Source organism: Danio rerio, chromosome 21 (assembly GCF_052040795.2).
Source record: "Danio rerio strain M-AB ecotype USA chromosome 21, GRCz13ab, whole genome shotgun sequence".
Lineage (NCBI taxonomy): Eukaryota > Metazoa > Chordata > Actinopteri > Cypriniformes > Danionidae > Danio > Danio rerio.
Genome location: NC_141041.1, coordinates 44,375,001 through 44,387,454, shown reverse-complemented (window position 1 = coordinate 44,387,454; position 12,454 = coordinate 44,375,001). Strand labels below are relative to the sequence as shown.

At 37.5% G+C, this 12,454-nt stretch overlaps 1 protein-coding gene across 3 annotated transcripts in view; it reads left to right on the top strand.

Annotated features, from left to right (window-relative positions):
* Window positions 1-6,288: 6,288 nt before the first annotated feature.
* The window catches only part of pigs (phosphatidylinositol glycan anchor biosynthesis, class S), a 20,992-nt gene continuing 14,826 nt past the window's right edge, over window positions 6,289-12,454 (top strand). For 2 of the 3 annotated variants that reach the window (XM_087300296.1, XM_087300297.1), the window contains exons 1-4: window positions 6,289-6,324; window positions 6,600-6,739; window positions 6,814-6,925; window positions 7,009-7,098. In XM_087300296.1, coding sequence (XP_087156422.1) covers window positions 6,306-6,324; window positions 6,600-6,739; window positions 6,814-6,925; window positions 7,009-7,098 — 361 coding nt within the window. In that variant the 5' untranslated portion in view covers window positions 6,289-6,305. 3 annotated transcript variants of the gene reach the window in all.

Sequence of the window (12,454 nt, the reverse complement as noted above, 5' to 3'; positions counted from 1 at the left end):
GATTGTGTTTATGGTTATTATTGGAGTTTTGCATGCGCATGTTCTCTTAAAAGAATAGTTCATTAAAAAATGAAAAGAAGATATTTTTTAAAATGTTGGAAACCTGTTACCACCCTTACAAAAAATAACTGCAGTACAACAACAGTGTATAGAAGTATAACTGCAGTAAAATTAAGTACAATTGCAAAATTGCAATACAAAGTATAAACATATTTCAAATACAGTAAAATAAAGTTCAACAGCAGTTTAGATCAGAGTAAACTGGAGTAATATCAAGTAAACTCTGTTTTTACTGCACTTGTGCTGCTGTAGTCTAATATGCCAACGGTGTGGTAAGAACTGTACTGCACTTGTGCCCCAAGGGCAGGGCCGGAGTGGGACTTCTTTTTAGCCCTGAAGTTTCAAGCATTAGACCGGCTCAACGTCATTTCCAATTCAGTTTTTAATTACACTATCCGGTCTTTTTTAAGAAAACAGCTGCTTTAGAACTTCAAATGTTCAACCACCTTGCAGTTTTATATGTTGTAAGAATTGAAATATTACAAATATTTTTGATGTCTTTGACAACTCAAAACATGAGCTGAAAACAGGGCCAATGGACTCCACAACCCACCAGGGGGGAATGCGGGAAAAAACAGTTCCTGCTGCATTTGCATCTGAGTATGCTGAAACTCAGCTTCATCCCCCAACTCACGCATATGGTCATTTCAATGTTTGAATGTTCTAGATTAACCAAGCTGACTTTAGCTATCATGTTTGATATCATTTGAAATGTCTCAGTGCGATTGGTACAATGGTCTCATTCTCTCAGAAATAGACATAATCAAAACAATAAATATATAACTTCAGGCATCTTTTGAACCACTGTGAAGGGTGTGACTTTCTATACACACACCCCCTTCCTTGAGGGAATTCTTGGATTATTTAAGGTAAGGTCTAAGAAAGACCCAGCGCGATTCTGCCTACCCAGATCAGCCCATAGGCTCCACGTTATGTAAAATTTACACGTTATGTAAAAAGTCAGGAATGCATCTTTTAATCTTGGATTTATCTTTGATAATTTGATGTTTTGTATTGATCGTTTATGAATTGACTGATTGAATTTGGCATAATACATTTACCTGACTAATAAATTATGTTTTGAATTATTCAAACCTCGTGTTATTATCACTGATAAATGTTGTTGTCCATAGCACTACAAGCCACTGTACAGGTTAGTAACGGACTAAAACATGTTAGACGGAGCAGCGTGGCACGCTATACAATGTTTGTAGAGATCCGACTAACAAATTGGCATTTATTCATGTATACTTGGACTGTAAAAGGCCAACTATTTAGAACAACAAAATATTGTTGAAACTACTTTAAATGTGAATATTTAGGCCTTCATCTACAATAGTATAATCCTGCGCGATTATTATTAAAATACTTTGTCTTGAATTAGTAGATAACAGATCTTTGGGGACCACATAAAAAATCTCCTAAATTGAGTAAGTAGGGTTCTGCCTTTCTAGGAGAGTGGTTAATCGCCTCTGTTTAATGACCAAGACTGACAAGCTTGTATTAAGAGATTGTATACCCGGCCGGTGCAAGACTCGAGATGCTATCGGAATCTGAGTAAATGAGAATAAGGTATAATAACAAATCAAAAGAATATTCAATCATAATCTAAAATAATGTGAAAGGAAACAAAATAATCTTCTCAATGTTTTATAATTGGAGTCAGATAAAACGAGGATAAATATATTAATATTCTAAACTACCTCATACTAAAATTGGAGTCAGATTTGAGTTAAGTTTAATATAAATCAACATTGTGCACTGGAAAGACCGAACATGCAGTGAACCTTCATCCACCAGTGGATACCGTCATTGGACCAACTGGCTGGACCCTACATATGTCTTAACAGTAAAAATGAAAAAAAAAAAAAAAAAAAGAAGTACTCAGGTGAGGATCGAACACTGGTTGGCGACGTCGTCACGCAACGTACTGACCACTGGACCACAATTTCGCTGGAGTTTGCCAGAGCTGCAGCAAAATCATGAATAGATTAGAGTGAGGCTATGGTCAAATAAATAAATAAATGAAAACAAGTGCGACGGCTGAGAGTGCAAGCAGCTAGAAACACCAGCCCTCGCGGCCAAAAAACGGACCGGCCCACGGGGAACTCTCCCGGTCCTCCCGATTGGCCAATCCGGGCCTGCCCAAGGGGTTTGTTCTTCAACATCTTCCAAGAATATTTTGTACTTTTTTCAGGGATGTTTTTTGGATTCAAGTCATTTTCTAATTAGAATTTTAAGAGTTTATTTGCAAAAACTAATAATAAAGAATAACTGCAGTGAACTAAACAGTAAAAACAGCAACTATAATGCAATAAAGTTCAACAGCAGTACAATCTACAGTACAGCTGAAGTAACATTAAATAAACTGAGTAATATATTATTTAAGTATATTGCAGTGTTGCTACAACACAACCAACTGCAGTACATCTACTGCAATACAACTGAAGTACTGCTACAGTACAAATGCTGTACAACTACTGCAATAGTACTGAAGTACTACAACTACTATAATGCAGTACTGCTACTGCAATTGAACTGAAGTACTACTACAGTACAACTGCAGTACAACTTCTACTTTTCTCTGTGGACACGTGTTGGGGTTTTAGCACTTAAGTTGTATTGCTGAAATTATACCACAGTATATTGTATTGCACTTTTCAGAAGTATAACTAACTATAGAAATACATCTACAATACTGCAATACATAATAAGACTTAACTGCACATTTAATAAAAATGTACCTCAGTGCAATGAATTGTTTTAATATGTATTGCAGAAGCAGTGCTGCATTACAGTAGTGTTACTATTGCAGTAGTTGAACTGCATTTGTACTGTAGTAATACTTCAGATTTACTGCAGCTGGTTGTGTTGTAGTACTTCAGTTGTATTGTAGTAATCCTGCAATATACCTAAATAATGCTGTTTTTCATGTCCAAAAAACCTGCACTTTTCAGATGTTTACTAAAACTGCAGTATTTCTTTAAAAAAAACTGTAGTATTCTAAAAAAAACTGCGGTATTTTTTTGTAAAGGCATTGACTTCCATAGTATTTGTTTTTCCCTACTATGGACGTCAATAGTTAAAGGTTTTTAACATGATTCAATAATGCAGGGGTGCCACAACCTTTTCGTATGAAGGGCCCAAAACCAAATATCATTGAGAGCCCACCTATACCAAGCTATATTACATGGAACAAAACAAAGTTGCCATTGATAATTTACTTAATTTTTTAATAATATTTCAAAACAAATAGAAAATATAACTTTAAATCATATTAAATAATGCAGTATACCTTTTAAATGATAAACGTATTACTATAAAACAAAAACAATCCCATTTATTGCACAGCGGAGTTTAATGTTGAACACAATAGTCAAGCAGAATCTGCCCTGGACTTGAATTGCTCACCAAAGTCTCTGCATTGCCAGGTGACAGTATGCACATTTAAACTAAATCTGATTCATTTACACGATTTAATTGAAACGTATGATTTCAACAATAAAACAAACAAATAGTGGCATTAAATTTGAATTGGCAATCTCAAAACCATCCCCATCCTTCTTCCTGGTGGGCCAAATCAAATGTTACCATGGGCCAACTTTAGCCCGTGGACCCTAGTTTGGGCATCTCTGCATTATTTGCCTACATGTTAAAAAAAAATCCTGATTGCTCTAAACTTTTAAGCTGAATCAAATTAACCTTATGAGTACATTGAACTTGTATTATGTTAAACTGACTTAAAGCAGCTTTCATGACTTATACAATTAAGTTAGAACATGATTAACTTAGTTTATTAAGTTACAATGAGCTAAAAACATATGCTGTCAGGACTAATTAATCATCTGTTTTTTTACAGTGCAGAGTTGCTGCCTTGTGATTGGTTGTTTAGCAAGTCACCACATCATGCATAATTCTATGTAAATGAATTATCCTTCTAAATATGTTTATTTCTTCTAAAATTAATGGATTGATTAAAGCAATAATAAAAAGCATTTATCTATTTGTGTTGTGAGTGGCACAGTGGTTAGCACTGTCACCTCACAGCAAAAAGGTTGCTGGTTCGAGTCCCGGCTGGGCCAGTGTGGAGTTTGCATGTTCTCCCCGTGTTGGCGTGGGTTTCCTCCGGCTGCTCCGGTTTCCCCAACAGTCCAAAGACATGCGGTACAGGTGAATTAAATAAAATAAATTGTAGTGTATATGTGTGAATGTGAATAAGTGTGTATGGGTGTTTCCCAATACTGGGTTATAGCTGGAAGGGCATCCGCTGTGTAAAACATATGCTGGATTAGTTGGCGGTTCATTCTGCTGTGGCAATCTCTGTTAAATAAAGGGACTAAGCTAAAGGAACATGAATGCATTTGTGTTGTGACGCTTCTTAGAGGAGGTTGATAAAACATGACCGCAGGAAATGAATCTAGCAAAAAAAAGTAGCTGTTTTAAATGCATAGAAGTATGACAAAATAAAAGATCACAAAACAATTTAGCATGAAAAGAGTCCGTCTTAAACAAGTCAAGATATATATCATTTTAACTTCATTTTGAGAAATAATATTCAGTGAATTCTAGAGGCATTACTAACGTTATCCACAAATTTAATAGAACTACCCAAAAATCTATACTTAATATGTAATGTTATTTTATATTCAATGTTTTATCATGAATAATAAATATAGGAATGAGTCCATTTATTTATTTGTTATTATTTTTTTATCACCAAAACAATGTGTTGTGTCAGCCCAAACCTGCAGGATGGACTTACTTTTAAGGACATAAAATTATTTCTGGAAATCTCCCACAACAGAACTTTCATTTTTAACAATATATTCTTTTGTGACCTGAAGTGGAAGGAAATGCATATAGAAGAGCAAACAAGTAAGTAAATGATGACAGTATTTATATTTACGAGTGGTTTGAATAATCTGTTATACACTACCTTATTGAGTACACCTTACTAGTACCGGATTGGACTCCCTTTGCCTTCAGAACTGCATTAATCCTTAGTAGCATAGATTCAACATGGTACTGGAAATACTCCTCAGAGATTTTGGTCCATATTGACATGATAGCATCACGCAAGCTGCAGATTTGTTGGCTGCACATCCATGATGTGAATCTCCCGTTACACCACATCCCAAAGGCCATTTGAGTACAGTGAGCTCATTGTCATGTTCAAGAAATCAGTCTGAGATGGCTCGCAATTTATGACAAGCTGCTGGAAGTAGCCATCAGAAGATGGGTACACTGTGTTCAAAAAAGGATAGATATGGTCAGCAACATTACTTGGGTAGGCTGTGGCATTGACGGGATGCTCAATTGGTACTAATGGGCCCTAAGTTTGCCATGAAAATATCCCCCGCACCATTACACCACAGGCCTGAACCGTTGATACAAGGCAGGATGGATCCATGCTTTTATGTTGTTGATGCCAAACTCTGACCCTACCATCTGAATGTTGGAGCAGAAATCAAGACTCATCAGTCAAGGCAATGTTTTTCCAATCTTACAATTTTGGTGAGCCTGTGCGAATAGTAGCCTCAGTTTCTTGTTCTTAGCTAACAGGAGTGGCACCCGGTGTGGTCTTCTGCTGCTGTAGCCCATCTGCCTCAAGGTTTAACATGTTGTTAATACTGCATACCTCGGTTGTAACATGTGGTTATTCGAGTTACTGTTGCCTTTTTATTAGCTCGAACCAGTCTGGCCATTCTCCTCTGACATCAACAAGGCATTTGCACCCACAAAACTGCCGCTCACTGGATATTTTCTCATTTTCAGACCATTCTCTGTAAATCCTAGAGATGATTGTTTGTGAAAATACCAGTAAATCAGAAGTTTTTGAAATACTCAGACCAGCCTGTCTGGCACTAACAACCATGTCACGTTCAAAGTCACTTAAATCACCCTTCTTCCCCATTCTGATGCTTGGTTTGAACAGCAGCAGGTTGTCTTGACCATGTCTTCATGCCTAAATGCATTAAGTTGCTTTCTTCCAAGTGATTGGCTGACTACTAGAAAGTTCCTTTATCCAGCAGTTGGACAGATGTACCTAATAAAGTGGCCGGTGAGTGTATATAAGGAACTGCAAAAGTGCAAGCCGGAAGAAAGATAACTTTTCATTTTAAAGGGCGTGCGAGTGACATTAAACCCGCCCTCTTAAACTCCGATTGGAGATTTCTGTGCCTTCTAGCATCTGATTGGGTGAAATCCTCCAATAGAGTGCCTTGCGGTAGTCATTCCATACAGCAATGGCAGCTTTGCAGCTCGGTGAGTCTTGTTCATTCATTTGCAACAATTTCCTGTTATTTTTCGACATCATATAAGTGTTTATGTATTTTCTTTGCGCACGAATGTTTATTTATTAACTATAACACTGAAAAGAAATGTCAGCGTGTTGCTAATTTATTCATTTTAAGCTGTTAATGTTGAAATACCAGGGTTGGGTCACTCACTGTATGGATGTATTGATGTCCTTTGTGTTTTACGTCACCGTCCCTATGAATAACGCATGCTATTGAAAATTGTTTTATTGGGCATAACAGAAAAGCAGCGAGGGCGATATGCTGCTCTGGCCATCGCTGCAGTAGTAATAATAGTGGGAATCCCGCTGTGGTGGAAAACCACCGAGACCTACCGAGCCTGGCTGCCTTTTTCGGACATCAACGAACTGGACTCGCTCCAGGTAACAATTACTTCGTTCATATTTCTGCAGCTGTAATTTTCAGCAGTCAATTAGCATAATCGTGTATTTGACAGCTCCGGCTCAGTGTTGATATTGAGGTGGTCTTCTCTCGGGGGACACTGACCCCAGAACAGCAGAAGAAGATTCCACTTAGTCATGCCAATGAAAAAGAGCATCAAGTTGATGGTGAGTTACTTAGTTTTAGTCAATGAAATGGAAAAGAAGATAGATTGTGACGTTTAAAACACATTCTCTATTTCTCTTTCTAGCTAAGACAGGTTTGAGGTACCAATATGAAACCAGATACCGCACTGCTACTGTTATGGAAGAAGACGCCTTGAATCAGCCCACAGCTGCAGGTTCAGTGCATTTATTGGTGCTTTAATATTTTATCCACATTATTTTTTATGTATCAGCGTATTTTTATTCCCCATAAGTGTTTTTGTTGAACAATATAGACTAAAGAAATGTTTTGAAACCCTCCAAACTCCCAAATGTATGGTTGCACCCATTTAATCTGTATAAAGAAATGCTACAAAATTAAATTAAAATAAATATAATGGTAATAAGTAAAAGAGAGATTTCTTTATAAAAAGGAAAGAAAGAGATTAGGGAAAGTCTGACTCATAACTAAAGTGTTGATCTATTTAATCTACTCTAAAACTACTAAAACCGTGTAATTATCGATGCACTAAATAATAATACAGGTATTATTAATACCACCGGTTCAATAATAATAATTAGTTCCAAGTATTTCTAGTTTCTCTAGAAATTATAAAAGTGGACAATCAAAAGGGTTTGTAGTGTAATAATTTTGTATTTAAATCAGTAGTATTGTTTGTATCCTGCTCAGGAAATACAGGTGGAAATAAATGATTGTTACAATCTAGAACATTTTACTTTCATTCTATTAATTGTTAATATTAATATCATTCTTCAACTTGCCAAACATACGAAACACTGCTGTGTGCTGGGCTAAAATGCTCATTGTAAGTGTCAGTGTGATGGGAATGGTCCAATTTGTGACTATGATAAGAATAAAATGGAAATTCTTTAGCACTCTGTCCATTTTTTGTTTGTTTGTTTGTTTTGGTCACATCTTGTTCTCTGCTTGATGTCCGTTTAGATGTCTTTTGACATTGTTGCAATATTTTTTTATTTAAGTCAAACCACACTAACATTTGTTAAGAAGCGGACAGACAGCCATCATTTTCAGCAGTCTCAGTACACTTGATTGGCTCATGCTGCTGTTCCTGCTTATTTAAATGAACCACACAACAGACCAATCCTACTAATGCTTATCATGTTAATCAAGTCAAACTAGCCAAATGTGAACAACACATGTTTAGCTCTTTCTTAATAGTAGCCTCAGTCATTTTGTATTGAGTGAAATAAACATAAATGCTTGAAATGACCGACATGGTAAAGAGACTTTCCACTTTTCCTTTTTAAACCTTCATAAAAAGTCAATTAAACATTTACAAATAATAAAAATAATGATAAATATCATGTCTTAATAATAATAATAACAACAGCAACAACAGTAAATACAAATAAGAAATAAAAACATGATAATAAAAAGGGGGGGGGGGGGGTTATAGGAGGTGATATCAATGAATTCGAAACAATCAGTGGGCAAACTTAAAAGTGAATGAAAGTGAGCTATGAGGGGTTGCCATTTATCATAAAAAGAATCATCCCAACAAACGCATTTACGTTGTAGCGATGTCTGTACAACGTTTGCGTTTCTCAAAGGCGACTTCGCCTTTTACATGCTCGCTAAATGTAAGACGTGAGAAAGCTGTAGCAACGTTCTTGTGTAACATTCAGCAACCGTGAGACGACGTTCTCACTACATGTAAGAATGCTTTTTTCCTGGCAGTTTATCAATACTGCCTAGAATACAGAATAAGCAGTAATCATTTTCCAGTATTGCTTAAATTTAAATATTGTTCATTCTTTTTCCTTTTTAGTTTAACAACTGCACGTGTAAGCTTTGGAGTGTAAAAATGCCACACAAATGTTTATAATCAAACTTTCTTATACATTTCACAACATTTAATACATACAGTACACATCAAATTATAAGCAAACAGAATAAAATAAAGTTTAGATTATAATAAATAATGATAATGAACTAAATAATGAACTATATACAATTAAACTCAAAGGGTAGGCTAAATTAAAATGTAAATTGAGAAGGTAAACAAACAAGAGAAGTAAACAAGTAAACATTCAAATATTAATAAAATGCAGACACTACATTGAAGCACTGGACTGGAGAATACAGCAGATGGGAGCGCAGCCGAAGACCAGGGGCCTCATGTACGAAGACATGCGTGGAAATCATACTAAAACATTGCGTAAAACATTGCGTGAAAAAAATTCAGATGTATGAAACACTGCGTACGCCGAATCCCACGCATATTCTTTTGTACATCCGAATGAACGTGAAACTGAGCGCAACATGCACGAGCGCAACATGCACGAGCGCAAAACCCCTCCCTGCCTCCTCCCCCGTATGAATATGCTAATGACTCTACTTTGGCAAAACCCAACGAAAAAGCAATGGCAAAAGCAAGCAAAATGAGAACATTTGAACAGAATGTGAATTGAAGGTGCTCCTTTCGGAGGTAGACTGGAGGTAAGCGGTGTTATTTGCAAGTTTGTCCTCCGGAATTAACAACAAAAGAAAAAAATAGAGTGGGAGAGTTTAGCTGATGCGGTTAACACAGTTGGGTTTGAACATTGCACTGTGGAGTTAAAAAAGAAATAGTGTGATTTATAGGTGTAAAATGTTGCAGTATCTGTAACAGTCTGAGTGGCGCAGCTAGTAAAACGCATGTCATCATGTTTTGACACTTTCGAGCATGAACTCGGTTCGAATCCAGCGTCTGATGAATTCATTCTTCTTTTTTTTCCCCCGCTACATATCAGATTTTGCCGATTATTTATCACGAGAAAGACAAGTAGGAATCATTAATAAGTCTGTGCATCATATTTTATTTGCACATTTATTGAATGGAAATGTTTCTGATTCACGCATGCAAATTCATCTTCAGGTGGTGGCTTTATAGCAATGTGCGTGCAGCAGATCGCTCCCATTACATTGGGAAAACAGGCGACCGCTACAAATTGAGCTTTAATGTTTAGCTGGTCAACTGTATGGTATGGAAATCTTATATACCTGCTAGAAGAACCCGCCTCATACAGCTGCCATTGCAAGGCTCAGACACTTTGTAGAGAGGAATTTAACACAACTGCCTCTAGGAGTCGCCAATGGAAATAAAACAGACACGCACAAAAAATGTGCGTACGCCTGCCATGAAGCTGGCGTGGAGCTGCGCACATTCCCACGTTCGGTTCATCGTTAGTAAATCCAAACGTGAGCGATTCTGAGCGTGAAACCTGGCGCACGCAAAGTTTTTGTGCGTATGCAGCGTTGCTACATGAGGCCCCAGGTGTAGTTGTTGGTATGGAGAAAGCAGTCAGTGAAAGAAATCCAACAGAGAATCCAGTTCAGAGATAGATCCACAGCAGCCACAAGTCAAAATAGGCAGTGAAAAAGAGGACAGATCAAAGCTTGACACAACCGGACTACACAAATGAGCACCGATGACTTATTTAGCAAGAAGTAAAGCAATACTCAAGTCTTTTCGGTTGTTGTTGAATGAGACTCTGAACGGTCTGTTGAATTTTAAATTGATTCGTTGATGCTGAGTAAATGTTGTACTGTGGTCGTCCACGCCGCCTAAGCACAACCTAAAGTAGCAGCTGTTTAAATGACAACATTATGACACTGTTGTGACAACCTTCAGCTACAACATAGATCCTCAACCTTTTTACAAGGTTGGTACACAACGTTGCAGGAAGGTTGTTATGTCGAGGCAATGTTGTGTGTTTGTTGGGATAACTGGCAAAGGCCAGAACATCTGATCTTTTTCTTCCTTCAAATAGTACATGGTGTCTAAAAGCTACTGTAAAACACTTGGTGGTTTCAAGAGTTCACACTTAGATAATGCTTGACTATTTAAGCAAGTTTGGCATGCTGTCCCGGGAGAGAACCCTGAGCTCGGTGATAGATGAGCCCAATGCTCCCGCCTGGTCAATAAGCATTAGGAGGGATATGAGATCAGGTAGTTCTCGATAGTTTCCTTAAATAGACCGCTAGCTGCGCTAGTTTGTCGTAAGTGCTTGTGACTTTAACTTTTGTTGCATGGTTTTTGAGTGTGGGAGAAAACCGGAGTACCTAGGGAAAAACCCACGCGAACACGGGGAGAACATGCAAACTCTGCACAGAGAGTATCGGTTGGCTCAGCTAGAACCAACAACCTCCTTACTGTGGGGCAAAAGTGCTAGCCACCGAGCCACCATGTCGCCCGAACTGAGGAGGAGGGAGAAGGGATGGATGGGGGGGTTTTCAAAACGAAGATGAGAAATGAATTTAGGCTGGATATTTATATTGAATTTAGAGTGATCCGATTGGCTAGTTAGTGATTAGTGATAGTGATCAGCTGTAGTCGATCCTATCTCGTGCTCCTCTCGAAATTAGTTTACAAAACTTCACTTTGAAGGTTTCCAAAGAAATAAGATCCAAAGTCTTGCTAATAAAGGGATAAAGGCAAGTACCTCAAACTGTTTACATGTAAATCAGCTCCGGTTCTTGATGACACCAAAAATTGTAGTGGTGGGACAGATATTTACTTTATTTTGAAACCATGTCTAAAAGGTTCCAAACCAATTATTTCAATGGTTTTGTAGTTCTAGGCAGGAAAACATGTCTTAAATTGACTTAAATTACAGGACGACTTGTCATCCACAATAGGATAAAACCTATAGAGCAGAGTTTTGGAGTTATAGACCCTATGCAGTATTTTAAACTGTATGAGTGAAAGCCAAGCACATATTAAACTTGAATTACAGTTTGTCAACAGCATTTGCCTACCATTCATTCATTCATTCATTTTCTTGTCGCCTTAGTCCCTTTATTAATCCGGGGTCATCACAGGGGAATGAACCGCCAACTTATCCAGCAAATTTTTACGCAGCGGATTCCCTTCCAGCCGCAATCCATCTCAGGGAAACATCCACACACACATTCACACACACACTCATACACTATGGACAATTTAGCCTACCCAATTCACCTGTACCGCATGTCTTTGGACTGTGGGGGAAACCGTAGCACCTGGAGGAAACCCACACGAACGCAGGGAGAACATGCAAACTCCACACAGAAACGCCAACTGAGCCGAGGCTCAAACCTGTGACCCAGCGACCTTCTTGCTGTGAGGCAACAGTACTACCTACTGCGCACTACCTACTGCTTCGCCCATTTGCCTACCAGTAAAGCTCAAACTCTTCACCTACCTCAAGTTCCCAGGCACTTTTAATTTAGGCAATAGTATGATCCTCCAAATCAGTAAGCTGACAATAAGTTCTTGACTTCAGTAATTTTTTAAAGATAAATTTAGTTGTCTAATGGGGTAGTTATGTTGTCTCGCCATAAAACATTTTATATTAGAATGTGAAATTTGAAAAACTTCTAGACAAGATTTTCAGATGAATACGATTTTATTTATTTAACATATTCTTTTACTGAAATATGGAGTTGTTATTGAAGTTATAATTAGGTAATATGTTTTATCTAAATCAATCTTGCCATGAAACTTCCATAAGTTGCTGATGTGAAAATTAACAAGCTCAATTTCCCTC